At 38.7% G+C, this 24,778-nt stretch overlaps 1 protein-coding gene across 8 annotated transcripts in view; it reads left to right on the top strand.

The window, feature by feature from the left end:
• Positions 1–24,778, top strand: part of MPP7 (MAGUK p55 scaffold protein 7) — a 134,482-nt gene that overhangs the window by 105,701 nt on the left and 4,003 nt on the right. For 3 of the 8 annotated variants that reach the window (XM_085538781.1, XM_085538779.1, XM_032443057.2), the window contains 5 exons: positions 13,073–13,243; positions 19,509–19,589; positions 21,363–21,456; positions 22,536–22,644; positions 23,996–24,139. In XM_085538781.1, coding sequence (XP_085394907.1) covers positions 13,073–13,243; positions 19,509–19,589; positions 21,363–21,456; positions 22,536–22,644; positions 23,996–24,139 — 599 coding nt within the window. Of the gene's footprint in view, positions 1–1,753; positions 2,463–4,483; positions 4,505–4,604; positions 4,617–5,698; positions 5,741–13,072; positions 13,244–19,508; positions 19,590–21,362; positions 21,457–22,535; positions 22,645–23,995; positions 24,140–24,778 lie in introns of those variants that run through there. The other 5 variants (XM_085538780.1, XM_085538777.1, XM_085538778.1 and 2 more) reach the window with 4 other exon arrangements.

Here is a 24,778-nt window from a genome sequence, read left to right as displayed (position 1 = left end):
TTTTGAAACAGTGAATGCAAAAATTGCTAATACAAACTCCATTTCAGTTTTTTCTTAATGGTTAGAAAGTGCTCACAGTAATTTCAGTAAGATATAAAAAGTTTGAAAAGCCTGAGATAAGTGGCATTTAGATGTACTGACCTGCTGAACAAATTGATAGTGTTATTTCCAAGTGCAAAATGATGAAAGGATAACAAACTTCTCAAGCCTTTTCATCATTTCTCTCAATACTTAACAGCATTGAATTTTCAGCCAAAAGCAGTGTTGCTTGTGCATTAATCCTGTGGGAAAATTGAATTGGAAAAAATAATGAGAAGAAACAGCATAAATGAAATGGAAGTAAAGGAATAGAGATGCATGAGATTGTGCGAGCAGGACTAACCCTGCTGTGCTGGAAGAGTGCACCTGCCATACACCTGACACTGACACGAGGCATGAAGTGTTCTTTGGGATGTAGAAGGGAGGGGGCAGTGCTGGCTGCATGAAATCCACTGAAGTGTGTCTGAGCTTGTTAGCCATGGCTGAAGGCCAGCTCGGGTGGAATCTGCTGCTATGGTATTCCTGAATAGTGCTTACCAGAATTCCTGGCTTGAGGAACTCAGCTTGGGCACAGCTTCGCAGCCAGAGTTGGCTCTGTGAAGCCTTTCACTGTATCCAGTCCAAGGAGTGCCAAGAGATTTCGTACAGAGAATTCATTTAATAGTTCCCAGTCTGCTAAGTTGAATACAAAGAGTAATCATGCTCTAACTGTAATAGTCATTGCCAGGAAACATGGCAGTTTTTACATTTGTAGCCTACTTTAATTTTTAGTTTGTAGATAAAACATCGACCAACTGTTGTTTTGTTTTTTGGGGTAGGAGGGGGATGGAGGGAGGAAGGATGGGAGGGAGGGAAGTAAATTTCTTTGGATAATAACCAAATAATTCAGTTGCAGTTCTGCAGTTATGAACCACAGTAATCAGCCAAGATGTTATATCCCTTCAGCATAATTTTGCTTTCAAAGCAGTTGCTGTTAAGTATATTTGTGTTGTCTCTGGTATGAAAATTAGTGGTAACTTTATATTTTATGCTGGTATAGTCAGCAACTTCTGTTAACTTATGCAGTGCATGCATGTGTGTATATTTATGATATACATATGTCCATGCTCTGTGTGTATATGTGAGTATGCAGGAAGCTCTTAAGACAGAGCTGTTTAGACATGACTTTTTCTTGAAAATACATTTGTTCTGTATATGTAATGCTAAATGTAAATGCTTACTGTGGCAAAGTCATCCTATATTTTTTCAAGGACTTAGAACCTATTTTACTTTCAATTTTGATTTACCATATGTGATTGGCATTGTGTTAGCAAGGGGAAAGATTTAACTGCATCCAAATGGTATTCATTCAAACAAGATGTAACCCAGTTTGTCCATAGATGAGTGTCTTGTGAATTGAAGATTGTGTTCTGCCAACAAAAGAATTTAAACATGGTCAAAGAATGAATGCTTTGTACCACTTGTACTTGAAGACCAAACATTTAGGATAAATGTGTAGTTGGACTCTTTTGCTTGTTATAATTGCTTCACAAGCTTAACCATGCCTTTCTTCTCAGTATTTTTCTGTGTTCCTATTTGATACTTGATTGCCCACCTGCAAGTAGTTAGGATTAAGAACAAAAAATATGCCAGACCTTTAGAGTTCAATTAGCACATTAGCATCTTTGTTCAGAAGTCTTCTTTCCTTACAAATACTAACTTCCTACTGCCACAGAGAAATTACAGAAACCTGGAGCTGGATGGCATTTGAACCAAGGTCACATGAGACAGAAGTGGAAATGGATGTCATAAACACTTTCTATGTTCTTCACTGCAGGACTATCTTTCTTCATTTTCCAAATTGCAGATATACTGTTATCTAATGATGTTATGAGATAGTTAAATTAGATCACCTTAAATTTTTGAAAACATGAACATACGTGTATCATTTGACCTATAGAATCCTATAGGATAAAAACTGCAAAACATTATAAATGTCAGTTGCTGTGTGGCGCATCACTAAAAAATCAACTGTTTAATGTATTCTGTGTAACGCAGGCCATTATTTTGCACTGTTTCTTACACAATTTCTTGCTTAGTACAGTGGAATAGAATTGCAGGGATTATGTGATGTGAACAGAGCTGTTGGATTTGATTTCAGACTTAGAAACGTTGATGAAATATGATCAAAATTCAACAAGAGTAAAAAAAAATTCGTTTGGTGCTGAACTGTACCAAAGAGTTCTGTAAGTTTCTGGAATGGTACAAATTGTGAGCTTCTGTAGTAATAGAGTCTACACAAGGCCTCCACATCAATCTAAATAAAATTCACTTAAAATACATACAAAAATGCAATGTACGTACTGCTGTTTTGTGTTGTTGCAGTGTAGCATATTGGCTATCCTGAAATCTTTCTAAAACAAATAAAACCAATTCTATCCTAAGCTTCCATTGCACTTGTGTTTCCTATTTCTTTTTCTCATCTATATCATGGTGCTACTTCATTGTTGTTTCCTGAGCCCCTTCCATGAATATTTCCCTTGTACCTTCTGCCTTATCACACTACATTTAATTAATAGTATTTCTTCTTTTCTCAGTGTTTTATTTGTTCTATGTTGTCTTGCATTGGTTTGTGTTTTTGGTTTTTTTTGTCACTGCTTTTATTTTCCTCTTTCCCATCAGATTTATTCCTCCTTATTCTATCTCCACTTTTAGCCTCATTTTTTCCTTTCAGATAAACATCTCTGCTTCTATTCCCACACTGCTTCAGTTTAGTAAAACTGGCTCGAAAAGTCCTATCCTAATTTTCCATCTCTCCAAGCTTTTGAACTTTTGACGTGTATCTGCAAATATCTGCTGCATACATACAATTGATTTACACAGAGCTATGTCAGTTATAAAGTTTACTGCCAAACAATGTCTGACTTTAATGCAGACAGACAATAAACCTGGTAAAATTCCTGGTGAAATCTGAATTGGGATGTATGTGGTGGTGGCTGCTTCATAGCATAAGATATGAAGACCCGCTTATTTCCCACAGGTTTTCATTATGGTCTGTTACTTTCAACATTTGGAGTAGCACAAGAAAACCAAGAGCAGTACTAAGGAGGAAATCTTATAATGAAACAGAACAAGACAAAAAGTAGAATTTCAAAACTTCATCTCAGAATCAAACCTCAAGTTGTAGACATTTTGGCTTCTGCTTTCTGGCATCAGCTGGCTCACTTGGGAATCCTAACATCTTTAATTTATAGCATTAAATTACAAGTTAAATAAATGAGTTGAGACCATTCCCTTTCCTACCACAAGCCTGGGCTCTTTTCAACTGTCTTAGCTCAGCTGCTGTAGCTCCACCATCTCCCAGCCATGCAGGCAGAGTTGGGAGTTCATACTTGTGTGCACATACCTCTTTTTTCCCCACTCCAGCCTACCGAAACCATATGGTCACCTTCAGTAGTGATAAATTGTAAATAGAATTTAAAGAAGTCTTTTGAATTATTATTATTATTTTTTAATTTAGAATAAGCCCGCAAGCAAAAAATCCTTTTGTATCCATTTCTTGTGATGAAATGGGAAAACTCCTCTCAACTCTGATAGAGAGGAGACTTTTGACCCAGCCTTTGCTTGAAATGTCAGCCATGCATGAAAGGTTTTAAAGTATCTCTTGAATATTCACATTCTGTCAGCAGACAAGCTTTGTGGAAACTCTGAAGTGTGTATATTTCAGACTTATTTATCCAAGCTTCAAAAGAAATTTAAATAATATCTAGATGGTGAAATCTCCATATAAATCTGGACCTCAGTATGTTAGATCTCTGTGTACAAAAATCCATTATATATATGTTACTTTTCTGTGCTAGACCTAAAATGACTGTAAAAATGTAAATTTTCCACTGTTGAGGAGGGGGAAATGTATTGATTTACTATGGGTAAACAGAAAGTGTTAAGGAGATCTATTATATTAGTGTGGTGTCAGAGAAATAACAACAGAATATATGAATTCTTTCAGTGTTATTTAAGCTGCAGCTATAGACAGTCCAAAAACTACAAAAGAAACCTCCAAAACCCAGCTGCATGGGCAGTAGCAACTGTTATTTAAAGTGCAGAAAAATACTGAGATCACATTTATGGTACCAATGCTTAGAAATTCTAGATTAAGACCGATTAAGTGGAATTAACAAACTCTGCCTTTAATGCAAAAGAGATCTTCCATGACAATTGGGCAAGGGCACTGCTACCAGAAGCAGATCTCCTATAGGAAGCTTTCAGCACACACACACCATATTTCAGTTTCTTTTCAGGTCCTTTTTTGAATTTGGGTGTAGTTAAACGCGGTGCCATTATGATGGTAAATACCTCAATATAATAGCTGCTGTCGAGGATTTTAGAGTAGCTTACGTAGCTACATTTTTTCCTATTGATGAAGTATTAAACAATAATACTTTGTTTTTTTGGCTGTTCTAAGATGAGGAAGCGGTTGAGTGTGGTAGGTGCATTTTTCTTCTTAGATTTAACTTTTCTTTCTTAAGTTATGCTTTCACTCCATTTAACGATTTCCTTTCCTATTTTTCCTTTGTGCTTCTCAGAGGAAATTGAAGGTACATGTACAAAAGTTTCCCTGCATAGCCCAATAATTTTATTTAGAGAACATGTGTTTAGAATTAAATTGTAAAAAGTGAAATGTTTCTAAGAGTTGTTGTACGTATAATGCTTCTATATTGCCACCAGATAGACTGAATCAATTTTAAAGTGGATGAAAGTACCAAAATGCTCTTGGTTGCTTCATGCGAAGATCTGTTATTTGAACTGTTGTTCTTAACTGCTTTCCCTCTTTCTTGAACTGTTGGAAGATGTGTTAAGAAAAGTATCATAAAAAAGAAAAAAACAGTGCAAAACTTGGGTGGGCTGGGTTGGAAGGAGGTGGTTCTGACTTAATTACAGGGCCAAGAGAAGCCTTGCATTTCTAATTAATACTGAAGAAGTATTTCTCTGAGATGGTAGAAAGTTCATCCACGTCGTATCATCTTTACTGTTTTCCCTCCAAGTGTAACCGGTTACTGTTATGCTGGCAGCATATGTTAAAGTAATAGCAGCTGATCTCTTGTATTTCTTTTTTTTAAACTTAAGAGGCCTTTGTTTATAAAACATTAGAAGTTGTAGCTCATATTTTTGATCAAAGGGCCTCCGGTATGTAAAAATATACATTACGGTTATTTCATATCTAATGAGAGGATGTGTTTTTGATCAAAAACCTTTCTGTCTAATCCAGTGAGCCAAAACTTAAAGCTGAAGTCTGATAATGTGTAATTTACGAAAAAGCTTGATTTACATCAAATACATTTTGCTTTCTTTTAAGTAGCATCATATTTTCTATTAACTGATAAAGCGTGAATAAATGCATTGCAAGAATTCTGTGTAGGATGTTTGCTGTCATCAAAATTTTTGCTTGAGACGTTGAAAAGATCAGTGTGCATGCTGCAAAATGCCAGAACGTCTTCAGCTAAAATATAAAACAATGAGCGTTGTTTTATGTTTTTAAGAAAATGGCTTATTGAAGGCTTTCTAATGCTGTGCTTTGTACAGTTGTCATTTTAAAGTACTTCCGTATTTTTTGCTGGGCTTCTAACTATTCTGCTTTATTTCTTGGCTCTTATTCTGTGTGCTTTTACCCTTCGTCCAGAAGATGCTGAATGTGCTGGTCACAACAGTGGATCCTATCTAGGTGAGCAATTGGTTACAAAAGACGATTTCTTCTTTTCTTTCAGCTCCTTTTCCCTGGAACTACTGTGTCCACTTTGCTTTTGGGGGTAACCTGCATACAAATGTCTGTACTGTGCATGAGAAAAGCATGAATACGAAGGTTTCAAAAATGGCTCATTGGATTTGACATAAAGGATTTATGTAGTGTGGTGTGCCACTATCTTGTTAATAATACGGTACTAAGCTACTGTTTAAATAAAAAACATATACATTTGGGAGAAATACTGGCTTTTTAGGCACATTATGTCAGCAATGTATTTAACGCAACAAAAAGGTCACTATATCATGAAAAGTTTAAGACTTTAAAGACGTGCTTTCAAGGTTTTAACTAAGTTTTGCTTACCACTTTTGTGAGCACGCAATAGCACAGTCAGAATAGAAAGCAAATTTGTAGTCATTCTTTTTTTATTCTTTTCTTTTTTTCTTTTCTTTTTTTTTCTTTCCACATTACCAAATATGTCTTAACAACCCAACAGCTTAAATTTGGCTTTAATGCTGGTCTGAGCTCAATGTATCATTGCAGGCAGCAGGGAGGAGGGAAGGAGTCCTTTGGCTTCAGCATTCCAAATTTCAAACAAAAGTAACATTTTTAAAAGGTGAATGTTCCATTATATGTTTCAGCTTTTTAATTTGTGCCATTTTAAAAGCTATGTAAAAATATTTTAGTTGAAACTGTCCAGAATTCCTGCCAGCTGAAGGTTGGCTGGAGTGGATTTTGTGGCAACCAGCCCTTTTCCCAAGGCTTTCATCCTCCTCCTCCTGCAAGAGGAACAGGAAGAAACATGTCAGAGTGCTTTAGTACATCCAAGTGATCGTTCTTACTGAAACACCTTAAACCAGGACTGTAAAGCAGAGATGGTTTTCATATTGTAGTATGCTGTTTTTAAATGTGGTATATAAACAGTGCTGGAACACACAAACTATCAAACTGAAAGAACTTTAATCTCTTTTCAAAACCTTAGCAAAATATAACTTTATCATGCATTCACATGGTAACTAACGGTGATCTAATTGTGCTGAAAATAAACGTTGAGATTTGTTAGTAAATCAACTACATTAATGCTGAATTGCAACTGTGTGGAGATACTGAAGTGTACTTGGAAAACAGCTCTTTGGACTTTGGATCTGATTCTGGCCATGTTACATTTTCATTATATTTGCTTTGAAGAAGAAAATAATTTTGCATCTTTTCTCTCTGAATGCAGGTACAGGTAGCATGAAACCAGACTAACATGGTTTTGCAATCAGATCTTAGTGGGTTTCTGCTTTATATGGGTAGGAAGGCTGCAAAACAAAATTTTTAGTCTTAATGCTGTTTCCCGCTTCAATGCGGTTGTCACGTGGCTCCATCACCTAGGAAGGAGGTGTCTTCATAAAGAAACGGCTGTTGTTCTCAATGCAAAGAGCATAAAAGGAAGATGAGGTATAATTAACGTGGGCAAAATCCTTATAAATATTACTGGAGAACAACTGCACAATACAGGTAATGGCTTTATCTTTAGAGAGCCTTCATGTGTTAAAGAGCTGCCACATCAGCCCACAGGCAGCCCTGCAACCTTCTCATGCTGGGTCTGTGCTGTTGAACAGGAGGCGACAGAGATGGGAGCCAGGACAGAACAATATACAGAAAATAGACCTGTCTGAGGCTAGGACCAATTTCGGGGTAGAGACACGAGAACTTTGCTCTCCAAGAAAGGATCAGGCTTCCTCACAGTCAATCTGTCTGATTTTGAAAATAGTGTTTTTTGGTTGTCCATCCGTGTTTTGTAGTACTGTTTTTTGGAGCGAATCCTAAGCATTCTTGAAAGATGACAGGCATTTATGGCTCTCCTGGCTCACTAAGTAACTAAATTTCTAGGCAAGTCTTCAGTATTGTAACGTAAAGTCTTGACACTAAACTGAAAACAAAGCCTAGAACACCGTCACTGAAGGACTTGAGTCGCATCACCAAGGCTGGGATGTTTTTGTGTGCCCATCTCACAGGAACAAGGCAGTCCAAATTCCCTTCACTGGTAATGAAGGAGTGGAGCTGCATTACCTCATGTTTAGGGCTGATTGTAGTCACATATATGACCAGTTACTATCAGCTAAGCGTGGTGAATGTTTTGCACATCTAAATTTTAGAAACAGTTTTCAAAGTATAGATGCACTGACAACTTCCTAAAATCAGAACAGTTAGCTGTACTTTGTGCCGCTTTTCATATTGCATAACCACACCAAGTGAACCATGCAATTCTATTTTTGGTCCTTCATTTTTAATTCAGTGTTACAGCTTGTAATGGGTTTCGAGCTCTGTATGCGTTCACATTTTGATCTGTGAACCAGGGTGCTCTCTGAATATCCAGGCTTCTCTAAAAGGATGCGTACTTCAGACATGCATGAAGTGGTCATGAAGAGCAATAGAAGAGTCATCTTTCAGAAGGCAGAATGTCTTTACTGTTTGGGTTCAGAGCCATTATGCTCAGGGTTCTCAGGTCCATTGTGTTCAGAGTTATCATACCATTAATTTGAACTCTCCCCTCTAAAGTGACTCAAATAAATTTCACAATTTTTCACCGAATTCTAATACTTAAGTTACAGTGCAGTATCAGATGTTTCTGCTGTAATTTCCTGAGGAACTGCTGGGGAGAACATTAGGACCTTGTCTGTGCCAAACTTAAAATGTAGTTACATTGCTTGAACCTTTATCAACATACAGTAAATACAGATGAATATCATCTGTTTACTAGTCTCAATTTTGTCTTAAAAATCCAGACATAACCTAAATTTTTATTAACCCTGCCTAAATGTGCAAGCTGGGAATCAGCCCAGAAGCAGGCAGAGTAAGAGGTCTGCTCTGTGTTTGTGCAGTTCCTGTGTAACAACAGAAATACTCAGTATTTGAGTGGGTATAAAAAAATGCCAATATTTTGAAGGGGAAAGAGAACATCCAGAAATATCTCATAAAAAGATTGCACCTTGGTAATGACCAGGATGCCACGATTACTTTTGTCAGTAACATGTCATGTGAGTACCAAAAGTACCTGTAAATTCATTTGCAGATAAGCACCATTTGTTCACTACAAGTTGTGTAAGTTGAGGCCAAATTCAGTGAAGAATACACAAAGTCAATGAAAGCTTTGCTCCTTGTTTTAGTGAATGAAAATAAAGGAAGCACGTGTGAGTGCCCTGTAGCATTCTGGAGCCTTACTGGTGAATGTAGCATATGTGAATGTACAGCACAGTGCTTCCTTTTACCAGTTTCTCTTTGAGAAATTACCTTTTTAGCTTTGTAGGAGTATCTAATCCAAAATTTACTCAACGTAGTCACAATTTTTGTTCCTTTTAGAAGTGTTTTAGGATAGGAAATATTTGTGCATTGCCAGTTTTCTGTCTGGATTTCTGCATGATCCAAGGTGGATTTCTCAGCGCCGATGTCAGGATGTACGTTGCCAGTGGTTAGAAGACGAATCAGGTTTTTATTCTAGTCATTTTTTCTTTGTTTGTGTGTTTACATTCCTAACCTCAGAGAGATGCGTAGATTCTCTTGGATTGCTGTTGGCGCTTACCTAAGTGTATTAGGAACAGCTGATTTTTGTTTCGTGTTGAGGAGTGCCATACGGTTTGGAGGCATTTGAAGCTGGAGAGCGTTTGTTCTTCATATTTTCTTCCCAGCAGCTATTTCACCAAACCCGTTACATTCCAGGGGCAGTTTATGGGTTAGTATGTTCAGTAGCTCCTGGTCATATAGACCAGAGAACCGGTGCAAGCTTCTTAATGCTCACAATTTTATGTTGCTTTAGTCACAAAATTTTCCCCTTTTATTTTATAGTCTGCATTCTTGGCAGCTAAGATTAATTTTTGCTGATATCCATATTCTGCAGACAGTTTGTGTCGCAACTCCTTTCATATTCATACAGTTTTATTTGATCAAATATCTCAGACAAGTAATTCTTTTTCCCTCTCTTCCCTTTTAGAAGTTTACTTTCAAGCTTAACCATCTTAGAGAAACTTCATTTTTCTATTGCAAATCAATCTTCCCTTTTTTTTTTTTTTTTTTTTCCCACAGTGACATTCTCTATATTTTAATAATACTCTATTGCTGATTTAAATATATGAAGCCGATTTTCATCTCTCCTAAAATGGGAAATGTGCAATCACTATGAGTGGTTTTTTTCTTGTTCATGAATGTGCTCCTGCCTTGTGAGTATAATGTAGTTTCAGTTCAGCTTAATCTTTTCATGCAGCTGTAGCTGCCCATCACGTATTATAAATACAGATTTTAATAGAAAATATTTATTAACAGTTCTTTGTAAAACAGCTTCTGAAGGTCATAGTACAGTTAAGCCACAAATATGAGGGTATATAATCACAGATTTGAGAGGGGAAGGGTCACGTTTCAAGGAGTGCAGTAGCAGTACCTTAGAAATGGGGGATATATTGGAAGCAGTCTCATCCCTTGTCTCTGCCCCGCGCATTTTCCTTAGTTTTGAAAGTAGCTTAAAGCAAACTTTCTTGGGGTTGTGTATTGGGATGTGCTTGGAGGAACAGATAAAAACAGCTTTCAGATTAACGGTCTCCAAATAACAAAGCTATTCTCAGTTTTACGGAGTATTTTCACTAGCTGCAGAGAAATCTCCTTTATTATCTTTGTCCCCAGTGTTTGTGTGTTCTTTTTAGTGAATGTAATAGCTTTCCTGTAGTCCGTAAGCCCTAGGTCAATTTGTAGAACATTCTTAAAGTACAGGAAATTATTATTATTTTCATTTTATCAGTGAGTTTCAGTCAAAGAAATGCCAAATATTTTCATTAAGGAAACTCACATTACAGTGGAACTGTGTCACCTGTGCCTTGGAGTGCTTTATCTGTTAGGCAAAGCCTAAAGATTGCTCAAAAAGCTTTCTTCTTTTTCTCCTTTTTACGAGCGCACACACACACATACAAAGCCAGTTCTTTTCTCTTCTAACAGGAAAGAATGAAAATTCTTGAATAACCCACGTCCTGGTGGTTTGGTAATGAAATCTGGATCGAGTGGGTGGAGAAAAGAGGAATAAATTACGAGTGGTTTTATTAGAACCTTACAGTAGAGATTGAATCAGTCATGAAGATTTTGCAAAAAGGATATTTTTCCAATAGATTGCAGGTATTTAAGCTGAAGTTAAGGAGCTGTTGGTAAATGTGCTGCTGTGAGGCAGCTGCTCAGAGGCATGGAGCTCTTGATGTTTGTAAGGCCAAAACCAAAGTGGTACAGAGAGGATTGGTTTGGCTTCATTTGCTGCCTACCCTCATTTTCAGCAGTGGAGTAGGGAGATGCTGGCCCTCTAGCAAAGGATGGAACCTTCTGTGGATACACATATGTTGTATTTAGTAACAAAGCTCTTTATTCTGTCAACTGTTTAGAAGTAAATGGTAAAGAATTATCATTGTTTCCGTAGATGCTTACAGAGTACGATTTTCAAAACAATTTTTGGCTTGCTTTTAGAGCAGTTTTTTAATCTGGAGCCTTCTATGAGATGTCAGGAAATTTACAGCCCCCTTTTCTTGCTCATGTTACTTTTACCCTTTCCTTGTACAGTTGTTTATGCAGTTAGATGTGGTGACGTAGCATCACAGAATCAGAATTGTAGTGGTTGGAAGGGACTTCTAGAGATCAGTCCAACCCCTCTGCTAAAGCAGGTTCTTCCAGCATCCTTGTGTCCCAATGGATTTTCACTGTATTCTGGACAAGATCACCTGGGCTTTCTCTTGGGTGTGTTTACAGATATCAATGTTTTGACAGAACTTTCCTCACTGCAGTCACTTTAGTGTTACTGTTCTGTATTTGCAGAAGAAAATAGCATTGCTCAGTATATTTTGATATGTGTTCCTGTCTCCTATTTTGGTCACTCTTGCATCTCAGCCCAACTCCTGCTCTTAAAAGTACTGTTGTCCTGCACTGTGGATGTTTGCTCTTCTTCATCAGTTTTTAATGTACTTATTCATATTTTGAATTTCTATTTGCATGTATGTATGTGTTGTGAATTCCCATCAATATAGAGACTCGCAGCAGCAAAATAAGTAGGTTAACGTTATTTTTGATGCAGATTCTGCAAAGACTTATGCTAAGTGGAACTGTGCAGAACATGCTAAGCCTGTAACTAAGCTCAATAAGATTTTGCTTCTAAGTATTAGCAGACGTGAGCGTTGAATTTGCCAGATACGGCCTTTGAAGATGGAACTGTAATACGACTACTTCTCAAACACCTAAACATGCGGGTTTTTACAAGTTTATGAAAATATATTAATGAAAAATTTGGGGTCACCAGAAGTTTACATACGTTTACTGTCCTACAGAATATTCCAGGAGGGAAACGGTGTCAGGACTATTCCAGTAGTTTTAAAGTGTAGTTTGAATTTTACTTTACTGTTCCCAAATAATGCAATCAGTTTTGCAGTCCTTCTAGAACCAAAGTCGAGCAATAGAGATACCGTTAAAATTAATGTAAAGGATTTACTGAAGAACTGCAAGGCAGTCATTAACAAATGAGTCAAATTAGTTTGTAAAACACAGTGTTAGAAGCCTTTTTTATACTGCTCTGCTTGCAAACGCCTGTGATAATCTCCTTTGTGGTTATTTGAAATACCCAGTCTTGCAGATAAGTACTGGAGATGTAGCATTGTTGATGCAATTGGGAATTGTAAATGCAAGCTTAATAGGAATATTAACTTTCAGTTTAATGCTAACATATCCATAATATGGTTACTGTACTGTCTAACATGTTTTGTGGTGTTTTGGAATTTAACTAACAGTGTTTGGTTTTATTCTTAAACATCTTCAGGAAAGGTTCTGTGCGCTTTTTTACGGTGTCAGCATGGAGTCAAGCGCAAAAAATTATTCAAGGAATTAATTTTCATTAATCCTTTCAACCACCAGACGTGTTCATGTGTTGTATTTGATGTCTCTGTATGCCATGATGACTTAATAGAAATGCATTGTGTGGTATGAAAGTCCGTACTGCATGAATGTTTTCCTTGTGTATGCATACTAATGTGTAAGAAACTCAAATGATCTAAATATGTTAACAATTTACTGTAATTATTTTTACAACTTGTTGCAAATGTCATGATTTAATTGGTAATCCTAATTCTTCACTTTAAGTAGCCATCTGATATTGTTTAAAAGTGCGGCAAAAAATCATTCTAGTGCCACGACTTGTTTAACACACAATACGTTCTTTTATTTCATGCACCGACCCTCAAGTGTTTGGAAGAGTCTGTTTTCAGCTTTGGTTAGACTTGCTTTCTTATTTTGAAAAAAATCCTGTTCTTATTGCAGCTGGTTTTAGAAGAAGCTTTCGCCTTAGCAGAAAAGATAAAAAAACAAACAAATCTATGTATGAGTGCAAGAAGAGCGATCAGTACGATACAGCAGATATCCCAACATATGAAGAAGTTGCAAAATATAGACGACAACCTAATGACAAATACAGGCTTGTAGTTTTGGTTGGTAAGTTGTTTTCCTTATTTTTAACCTGGTAAAACAAAGGGCTGCTGATAAGCGCAATGTTTACCATAGGATCATTCAGGTTGGAGTAGATCTTAGAAGGTCAGCTTGCCCAGCTTTCTAATCAAAGCAGGAGCAATTCTGACAATTCTGAGTTCAGAGCAGGTTTCTGATGACGGCACCTTTGCGAGCTTGTCTTCCTACTGCATCTTCTCTTTGTTCCCAGCATTCACCTCAGTGAAATGGCAGGGTACATCATCTCAGTAGTTGTTAGAAGGTTGCTGGTGGGTCCCCCCGAAGCAGTTTCTTCTCCAAGTGCGGTTCCCTCAGCCTGTTTGACGTGTAGGTTATTCATCTTCCAGCCATCTTAGAAACTCTTCCCTGACCTTGCTCCAGTTTATCTAGTTAATAAAGGCCCCAATATGGGCTGACCATTTCTTACAGTGTCTAACTAATGGGCAGAATCACTTCCCTCCATTCAGTGGCTGTCCCCTTTCTGATTTATCCCAGGATAGCCCTCCTCACTGCCAGTGTCCATGTGGTCACATGCTTAGCTCAGTTGCTGCCTGGGCCTTCAGATCCTTTTCATCTGATGTGCTCCACAGCCGGTCAGTCCTCATCTTGTGCTGCAGTCTGTTGTATGTGCAGAACTTTGCATTTGTCCTCACCAGATTTTCCAAAGATCTGCCAGCCCATTCATGTAATTTGCTGAGGTCTCTCTGTGTTGCAGCCCTATCCTCAGACAAGGCATCTAAATCAACCAGTTTGGCATCTGCAAACTCAGCAGGGGATATTCTGTGTCATCCTCCATTTTTTTTAATGGAGGTATGAAATGGTACATACTGCAGTAGACCCCCAAGGAGCTCTGCTTGCAGTGAGTTACCCAGTATAGTACAGGCCAGTAAAGTTACCCTTACCCTTCAATCATGATTGTCCATTCAGTTTTCACCTGCCTTGTAAACCACCGATTAAGATACAGTATCCCAATTAGTATGTAAGGATGCTTTTGGAGACAATGTCTACAGCCTTGTTAAAATAAAGAGACAATGATTATACATAGCTACCCTGGTGACTAATCTGAACCTGGTTGTCAATCTGTATTGAAACTCATAAGAATTAAGGTAGTGCTCTGCTCTTAAAGACCAATCATTATAGTGGAGTAGAAAAAAAAGAGAAAAAAAATGGAATAAATACTTGTGTTCAGTCAAGGCAGAATATATACATGGAGAGCAACAGAACCTACTGTGTTAGAACGAGAAAATAAGCAGGTTGAGAGGAAGGTGGATGAGAGGTGGACTTCTGTGTGCCAAGAGCAGATGTAGATATAGCTGCAGAAGACTTAAGATGTCATCCTCAGCTTTCTGTTCCTCCATAATCTGTCACTGCCATAGGTTCACTGTGGTATTTATCATCTAATCAAAATATATTGCTTCAGTCTCCTAAAAAACAAACAGGAAGTCTGTTATCTTAACTGCTTCAAAAGTAGCCAGTGGAGCCCCAGAGAGGGTAACCATTACCACCAACCAATGTCTCGTTAGTTATTGTTTCTTTTGCAGTAGCACATAGGCTGGAAAGTTTCCTCCTTTCTGAAAGCAGCAGAGCAGAGAAATACGTCCTTCAAGCAGGGTCTGTTTTGTGCTGTTGAGGAGCTCTGTAGCGGTGTTTTTCTATCAGTCATATCCAAGGGAACATGAAGTTTAGTTTTTAATAAGCAGCTTTGTCACTTCCCAGAACTAAAATTCAGCCACCTACTAGTGTGATCACTGCGAGGTTGTGGGCTATATACAACCCGTAATAACGTGGTTGAGTCGATTTTACACTTACATCAACAATATGCGGTGCAAAAGTGTGATAAGTAGACTTTTAATAACAAATTGCATATGTCTGATCTAAAGAATACCTGGAGATTTCAACTGATTCTTGTGGTAATAAATCAAATAAAGAAAGAGAGCTTTGATGGCAACAAAAGCAGTTCAGAAATTTATTGCAGACTTCAGTAATTCTGGTGTTTTTCTCTGGATATGAAGAGCAGTTTGAGTCTGGCCAATACCATAAAAATGTCTTGGGCAAAAGTAGCAGAGCTGAGCAACACAGGTACGGGAGGTGTGGATGCTGGGAGCAGCAGGGGGTGTAATGTGTCAAATAAAAGGTGGATACTGTTATCAGGAAACAAAGGGACAGATAATGAATGTATAGCTGTAACTGGTGGGGACACTGAATATCTGCTGTGTTATGCTGACGCCTAATGCATAATTTACTGTTGGAAGGCTTTGGGGGTTTTGTTTTGTCCTTTTTGTCAGAGACTTTGACAACTGCGAAGGAGAAATTTCTTTTGGCCTCATTTTAAATTGATCCGCTCTAATTTACAGAATGCAAATTGCACACGCAGTAATTTTGAGTGCCCTGTAATGTGATAGAGTATTAGCCTCAGCCACAGCTAGATGTATTAGCTTGTCAGGCTTTCACCCTCTCTGCAAATGTACGCTTATGAAAAAAGCCCTGTATATCCTTGGGGCTAAAATAATGGATAATCTGGAGTGATAACGTTACAGATACTTCTGCTGTGCTGTCTCTCAGGTATTATGAATGTGATGAGTCTGCTAAAAGTGAAATGATCCGGTATCGTGTGACAATGTACCATTCCTAGGCTACAGAAAATCCTTCAGGTCTTCAAGAATACTGTCTGCATACTAACCACGATACTTTGCAGCTTTACCAAGCGGAGTCAAAATATGTTGATATGAAACATAGTATTTAGACAATAGGATTTTCATTTACATTAACAAGGAAAAAATACTGCTCACAAAGGCTTCTGCTTCAGTAATGATGAAATCCAAACCAGCAGAGTTAGAATGGTTGTGCCGTGTACTTTCACTGTACATGGTGCAGTATCGGCTAAGACAGAAATTCCTGGAGACAATGCTAGAATAAAGCAAGGTCAGAAATAGCAAACCGTGAGGATGTGTGCTAGACTGCACAGAGTTGTGTGCATACAGCATTATTACCAGAGGCACCAAATGCCTTTTGGTCATCTGTGGTGACACATCTGCCCTGGGCAGGGCTGGAAGCAAGAGCCAGAGGTTTGTAACCCCTGGAAACAGAGGTGGCTCCTATCTTCCTACATCTCTTGACTTACCTTTAACAAATGTTCAGTAGTGACTTACACAAATGTAATAGCTCTGTAGCAATGCTGTAGGAAAGCAGCCTGCTATATTACCATGCTATACCACGTAAACCATTTGGAAACAAAGAAGACTTAGAATTGATATCTTCATTAAACCTTTCTGGCTGAACACATTGGTAGATCAGCGTGGTTCAGAAATCTGCACTGGCTAGCCTTGCCAATCAGAAAAGCAGTATAAACTCCCAGTCTTGCTTCAGCGAGCAGCCAATCTAGAAGTACATTCTTACTGCTAGATACAGTTTACTGAAAAACAGAAAAATGATGTTCTGTTTTCCTGCTTTATGTGTCATTATGTTTTAGTTGGACATATGTATGCAGTCATTGCATTACGCTGATCCATTTTACTAGGGAAGGAATAGTTGAGCTGCAGAACCTCTGTCAGTGCACATTTTCTACAGGGTCTTTATGGTCTCAGCAGAGGGGGTGGCACCTACCTCCCAAAACCTTTTCTGAAAGACCACTTTCAAGTAGACTAGGAGGTATTTTCTAGGAGATCCCTCTGTGCCTGCTGCTGAATAATAACCGATGGGATTAATCTTCCAGAGACCTGAACTTATTCTATCAGTTTTTCCAGATTCCTTGGGGCATGTCTGAATAGTACAAAGCTCCATGTTAGTGGTTGGTTGTCTAATTCTGCAAGTGGCTGTCAATAAGATGAGTTAGGTGTTGCAGTTTGTTTGTGCAGGGTACTATGGTTACTTGGTTGACATGACTGAATATGGAACAGCAAGTAAAGTAAATGTTGCTTCAGAAAAATAAGCAAAGTATTACTAAATCTGTCACAGTAACACTTAATATTGCTGCCAGGGGTGAGTGATGGTAAACTAAAATAATGCTACAGTTATGTATCCCACTTGCTTGGCATTCTGCAATGAGAATCTGGATTGTCCTTCTCAATCCCAGTGCTTTATTCTCTTCTATAGGTCAAATCAGATTCAGGTTCTGATTATTAAAAACTAGCATCTTTGCAGCATCAACATGAAAATAAGAATCAGAATAGAAGTATTCTCTACACTCAGGAGATATAGTGCAAAAAGAAGCACAATGGATGGCATTACAGAGCATGAATCAGTCCTCAGTGTCCATATGCTGCAGTTAAGAGAGTTCTGTGAAAACAGTGCTGAAAAAGAGGAATCTACACCTTCCAGTAGTTAAATTTAAAGACGAGTTTAAAATGGTAACCTGGAAGGGGAGACAGCATAGTAATGAGGGTTAGATCTTAAAACAGATCTGATCTAAGTTTCCAAAGCATCCATCACAGTAAGTGAAGCCTGGATTATTTATATATAAATAGAACTGAAATCTTGTTGATTTGACAGTGTATAGTCGAAGGAAATAATATTTGTGTAGGTATGATGGGGACAAAATTTTTTCTTGAAAGGAATTTAATGATTCTTTTTACTTGAATTCCACTTGTTTCGCTCAATGTTAGTAGAATATATTGAGAATATTAACTACTTTTCTGAAATAAGGTATTTGTTTAAGTAGTTGTGCCATTAAAAGAGGAAAAAAATAGAAAGCACATAAGTAATGTCATTATCTGCATGACACATTGCTCTTCTCTACAGACATGCACCAGTAGAGGCTGCTGTACACCATATTAAATAAACATTTATACTTACTGATAGATTAATTTACTGGCAGGTCAGAGATGGAACTTGAAATGTAGTTGTGTGTTTAACTTATGTAAACACATAAAATTATAAATGCAGAAGCTCTGAGACTTTACAGAGGAGCCACAGTCTGGGGGTGGTAGGAGACGCTTTTCATCATCACGTGTTTCTAACTTCACACGGGGTGGATGCAAGTAGGTACCTGAAGGCGTGAAGCGTCACTCGTTGCTTTTTGATACCAGAATCTCATTAGTAACCAACAAGTATATCACTATTTCATTTACATGCTTATTACATTTTGTATTTCTAATCTCTAAAATGTCTTCATTAGAAAGAACTGTGACTGCATGGTTGTATCACTCTTCATACAATAGCAAGAATTTTCCGTAATTGCATTATTCTCATTTCATTTGGGATATGATTCAAAGATTCTCTTTTGCATTTTGTTCTTGACCTGAGTTGGTGGAAACAAAGCCAGTGCTCCATCAGAAACCCATCAACCTACAGCTGGGCTTCTTCATGCACTTATACCACGAATCCTCCCGCAGCACCAAATAGGGTTCCAGTGGGTAGGAAGTGATTCCCCATTAAGCCTTTGGGATTTCTTAGGACAGTGTACCCTTACAGAAACATTAAGAACCATTATCAAATGGCTAAGAGCTGGGGGCTCTTGAAAAGTCAAAAGAAATGCCTTCTCAGTAATTTCTAGCACAGCAGTACTCAAGTGGAGGTGGAGGGGATGGGTCAGAAAACAACCATGCAGTCTTTGTTTCTTCCTGCCAGCCTCTTTCCAAGAGTGGTCTCCCTTTGGCAGCTGCATGAAGGAGGAAGCATTTATTTTGGACTGGTTCAGACAGCAGACAGTGTATGAGCAGAGTTTAAAAGAAAACCAACAACAAAGAAGGAATCAGAAGCACCCCAAATGCGTTGTGACCTGGGGGGCGCCAAGTGTATGGAGAGGAGCTGCCCTTCCTTCCTTTCCCCTCTCATTTCCAGCCTGGACCCTCAGAAAGGAGGAGAATGGCCTCCACCTGCTGGCTGGGAGGCTCTGGTCCAGGAGTTTGAGATGTTCTGGCAAAATGAATAGCCACGCCAATTTTGATTAAGGTGCCAAGCCTGTGGTAGGGCCAAGGGTGGGAATATGATGTGTTGAGGGTAGTGTAGAAATTGCTTCGCTTTGGGTTATATGACCTTTAAGGGTCCCTTCCAACTCAAATGATTCTATGATTCTACTTTGTCCTTGCTTTTTTTTCCTCAGTGGTAGAGTCAGGCCAGAAAAACTACCAGCTGCCCCCTCACGTTTGTCAGCACTGTGTATCCTAGGAGAGGCTATATCCATAGACATTTCTAAATGGTTAGTAGACAGCGTGTGTTATAGCTGTTGTGCCCTTTGGACTTACCTCAGAGAGTGCTTGTGCCTGAAGATGAGAGACCTGGCTGCTGGGAAACAGCACCGTTTCTTTTTTTTTAGGACCAGTGGGGGTTGGACTGAATGAGCTCAAACGAAAATTGCTGATCAGTGACACCCAGCATTACGGCGTAACAGTGCCACGTAAGTAGAAACACACTTCTGTTCTCTTGATGCTACACTTGGTTCCCTTTATTATTGCATTAACTTAAGGCACTTTTAAATTCGAGTCTCTAAATGCATGCTTGGCATCCAGATTACTTTTCTAATTTCTGAAAGTGCTGCTGCAGTAGTATTTTAAGTAGCATTGATTAAATTGATAGGACGCTTTGGCTCAGAGGCGCTGCAGTAGATTTTTACTACAAATTTAGTGTGATTGATGTCAGCGGTGTTTGGTAAATGAAACTCAGCTAAAGAACACACTGGATTTAGCTGCAAAGCAGTGAAAAAGTACTCGGTTAGCAATGCTTGCTTTCAGCAAAATGCCCTTTTGCATTAAGGCTGAAAAATAAAGATGGATGATAAACAGTTTTGTACCTCCATGAATAAATGATTTTAATCCCTTTGATTAGCTTTATAAAAGTTGGTTTGAGGATTTTTTTCTCCCTTTTTTTCCCCCCGTCTGACCGTGTAGTGATGACAAATAACGTTGTTCTGTACTGAATTCTGCAGTACTTCATTGGGTTTTCTTTTGTGTGGAGGGCTTCACAGTGTTACCTGCTCTTCCATTCCTTGTTCTGTTTGTACTTGTAATTGTGCCTCCTGTAGGGATCCTTCAAACTATGGGTCCAGCACTGAATCCAGGAAATACTGTCATGCTTTTTTTTTTACAAGTGCAGGTATAATATAAAAGTACATATGAATGAATTTTCTAGGTGGAAAAATGAATACATTTGTTTTCAGCAAGTCATTTCATTTGCAAATATTTGCCTCCGCTGGGTATTGAAAACTGCCACAAAAAAGCCAGATGTTCCCAAATATTGAACACGCCGCGTCTGCAGTCATTCGCCCAGAAGTATTTCTCTAAAAATTGCCAGTATTCATCAAGCTGCCTTTTCTCTTTTCTCTTCCAAATTTGTGGTTATGATTTAAAACAAACAAGTAAAGAAATCCTTCCCCCTGAAATTCAGTATGTCGGGACTTATGTGGAGAAATAGCGTTCTTGGAAATGTTTCTCTTTGTGTCAACCTAAGAGGAGCGAAACATCAAATGGCATTCCAGGCTGCGCTTCTGCAGGCAGGTTGTGTATGTTCATAAATAACAAAGAATATGTGGTGCTGTAATCTGCATCTGGTATCAAATATGAGTTTTAAATGTGTTTTTCATCCACACGTGGCAACCCCACACGTTTGCAAGCAAAGCCTTTATGCCTAGGCTTGAAGGCAAGTAAAGAGTGCAAATAATAATGCGAGAGCACTGAAAGAAAAAGGAATCACCAGAAAACGAAAAGCAGTAAATCATAAAATTCACACCCTGTTTCTTTACTGTCATGCTCCATATACCGAGCTGCAAGCATTGCTAATGAATGTAACATTTTATAAATCAGGTTGGTGAACTTTGTTTCCCTTTATGGTCTTGTATGCTAATAAGTTTAACGAGTGGCAAGGTTGGGGTAATTGTTATGAACTGCTGCTCATTTTATTATTCGGCTGTCCTCATTTTATTGGATTTTTCCACCAGTTAATAAAAATGATAATCTGAGACTTGCCCAGTAGGTTTTTTTTCCCTGTGCGTGCTTTTAAACTCAATCCTGTCACGTGCTGAGTGCTGCCTCGTGTCGGTCAGGAGGGAGGAACTGCTGTGCTGAGTGTTGCACAAGGCCTGTGGGCTTCAGAGTGCTTCCTGAGCTGGTTTGCATTATATTGTTTTGTGCATCCTTTCTTTTTTATTCTCTTTTTTCTTTTAATGAAACTGCAGACACCACCCGAGCAAGAAGAAGCCAAGAAAGCGATGGTGTTGAATACATTTTCATTTCCAAGCACTTGTTTGAGACAGACGTACAGAATAACAAGTATGTTGAAGAGGTTTTAACTCGAACCACAGTTAAGACAATGGCTGTGTTATTAAATGGGGCTGGTTGTAATTTTAGATAGTAATTCGAAGTGGATGTAAGCTGTGGTGATTTGAAGCTGTTAGATTTACATTGTGATACAAAAGCAGTTCAAAGAAGCTCAAACAAACAAACAAACAAACAAAAAACCACCCCAGGTATATGCAGGCATAAATGCTTCTGTGCTTCCAAGGAGTTTCAGTACTTCAGCACATCAATAAGACCCTGAAATTGTAGGTGTTGTGGTGGGGGAGCTCTCTTTCATGGCAGTGAAGCCTTGCAGCGCTGGGAGCGGGGGACCTGGAAGTGCTGCAAACACACTTGAATCAATGTTTGTGTAGTTCTGCACCTTTCAGGACAGGCACTTCCTGTGCTTTTGAATTTAGAGACCAACAGAGAAGCCCCTGTCTGTAAACACTCCAGAAATTAAGCTAAAAATGAAGGCAATGGTAGCATCGTGCTCACTGGCAGCCTGTAAAATATTGCAGCTTGAAATTCTGTCCCAGTGTTTCAGGGGGCAAAAGTGTATTAGACACAAAGCTGGGGGCTTTATGGAAACTTCAAACTGTGCTTTGCTTTTTTGGCAAATTGTACTTATGCTTTTATAGCACATAAGCAGCCGCCTTGGTTCCATTAGCACTGTCGTAGCTCCTCCTCCTCTTCTGAGATGGAATTTGGATATTCTGTAGTGTGCAATGAAATTTCAGTAGTTTCTATTGTTTGGCTTATCCGCTGTTTTATTGCATTGCATTAGTTCAGAAAAAGAGGTGATGGAAAACATTAGTGGGCTGTTGGACTATAGTGCTTTTTTCTCTTTAACTGTAATACAAGCAGGTGTTACTGATTTGAACGTGGTAAAATAGAAGATTTCTTAAAATTGACATGTTGAAGTACTTGACAGCATTTCCTTTATAAAACATGGTAAAACTCGCATGTAAAGTAACATATATTTGCTCCTGAATTAGATCTTATAAACCAAACCAGTAAGTTTTTGCTGGAGAAAATGGAAATGTTTCTAATGTCTTCACCCTCTGCTATAGGTTTATCGAGTACGGCGAGTATAAGAACAACTACTATGGCACAAGCTTAGATTCCGTTCGGTCAGTCCTCGCTAAAAACAAAGTCTGTCTGTTGGATGTGCAGCCTCATGTAAGTAAGCGTGTCTTTAGGAACCTTGTAGTTCTCCGTGTTGAGTATCAGGATTCCAGAAACTTAACTGCCCCTAAAAAATATATTTTATTCCATCCCGAATTACTGCCGACTGGGCTTGATCGGTCACTTTATCACGTCAAGACTTGCTGGAAGGAGAAGTAAACTCCAATACATATTGCAAGTATTCAGCTCAGGAATTATCATATTAAAAGCCCACAGCATAATACCACAGACATTATAAAATGCTTCCAAATTTTCATTCATCTTTTTGCTGTTTTGTGTTGAAGGTTCTTTCTGAAACTTAAATTTCAGAATGGCTTTGAGTTGCCATGCAGCCCAGCCGCTGTCCTGCATTTAGTGGGTCTGCTCATGCAAAGGGTTTCCACATAAGGCAGACAGAAGTTAAGGAACATGCTTGGTGTATTATTGGCTGGATAACTGTTAAGAACATTCCTGTCTAAGCCATTTGTTATTTCCCTGACTGCGTCTTTCAACCCAACTGAACAGCAGCTCTGGGAATTTTTATTCTCCTAATAACTGCTGTGCTTCCAGGAGTTGGACCAGTTTGTTTAAATGAAGCCAAAGTATCTCTCCTCCAAGGGTGGCCAGCCTGTGGCTTCTGCACCCCAGCAGTTTGTGAGCATTTCCCGGTGCATTTTTGGATGTGAGGCTTTGCCTGAAAGCAGCAAGTGGGCTGTGCCAGCACAGGAGCAGCTGGGGAAGCTAAACTCACACCAGGAGAGTTGTCCAGGGCTTCTGGGGCTTTGTGAAAGCTCTGTGTGTCCAGTGCAGACCAGCTTTTCAGTGAACCACGGAATTCTCCAGAGGACCTGGTCTTGTGAGCCCTTCTGGGGTCATGTTCTGTCATGTTGTTTTCTCCTGGGCCCTGGCAATGCAATGATGACCAGACGCTGGCTGGCCATCCCTGCTCCGCGCTGTACTGCAGTCACAGTTGTGGACTTCTAATTTCATAGGTAGCATCACTTCACTCTCAGGAACAGTAAGCAGCAGGGAGTTGTTTGTGAGCACACAGCACTGAAGAATGGTGGCTGACCTCCTGTGACTGTGGCACAGAGTCATGCTCACACTGCTCCCTGTCCTGCCTTCCATCCTCCTCCTGCCTTCAGGCACTACTTTACATTTGCAGAAACAAAGTTTTTCTTACCCTTCACATGAAAACTTTCCTTGTATGAATCAATGCTGATCAACACAACGGGATGGCAATAACTGAAAGACAGACGTCTAGAAGTGCTTTATGAGTTCAGTCTGGTTAGCAGAGAGTTTCTTTTACTCTGGTAAATTCCATTGTGAGAAATAAGCCAGTTAATTACATTTTTCCTCTTATCAGACAGTGAAACACTTACGGACATACGAGTTTAAGCCATTTGTTATATTTATAAAGCCTCCACCACTCGACCGCTTGAGAGAGACCAGAAAAAATGCCAAGATTATTTCAAGTAAAGATGACAGGGGAACTGCAAAACCCTTTACAGTAAGTATATTTAAACATGGTAAAGCATGAGAACTTGTTAACAGTTTGTATTGTTTTTACCTTGGAAATAAAGGTTATTTTGGGGTCTCATCCACAGTTCTTGTCAGGGCTTAGGCTCAACGTACACGTTATTTCTCAGTTTCTGTCACCCTAAGCTTGCTGTGGTGTTCTCACTGTTTGCTGTGCTCATGGATATTCACATGCCCATGGTACTCAGTGTGAGTCTATGTAAATGAAGAACCCTCGTAATGCTGTGGATTTCCTTTAAAAAAAGACATTTGCATGTGGGCTTAGAGGTTTGTATTTAAGTATATGAATTTCCTTGTTTTGTCAGTTCTATTTTTGAGTCTTAATCCTCAAACACCAACCATCAGTTGAGACAGTAAATGCTGCCTTAATAAAAAAGTCCATATTTGTGAATAAGACACACAGTTAAAAAATGTTACAGGGAAATGAATATTCTAAGAAAGAATGTGAAATACCTAAGGAAGCAAAAGGAACAAGTGCTGCTTCTTCAATAACCAGGAAAAAGAGATCAGTCATTACCCAACAGTAACTTATTTACTTCCTGGAAGTACAATTTAAAAATATTTTAATTGAAGCTAAATGAAAGCCAAGCATGGTCACATTTTATCTACA

The sequence above is a fragment of the Coturnix japonica genome, chromosome 2, assembly GCF_054131305.1.
Source record: "Coturnix japonica strain WE chromosome 2, WE-NBRP24, whole genome shotgun sequence".
Classification (NCBI taxonomy): domain Eukaryota; kingdom Metazoa; phylum Chordata; class Aves; order Galliformes; family Phasianidae; genus Coturnix; species Coturnix japonica.
The sequence above is the reverse complement of the archived record's forward strand: the minus strand, read 5'-3'. Positions and strand labels throughout refer to the sequence as shown.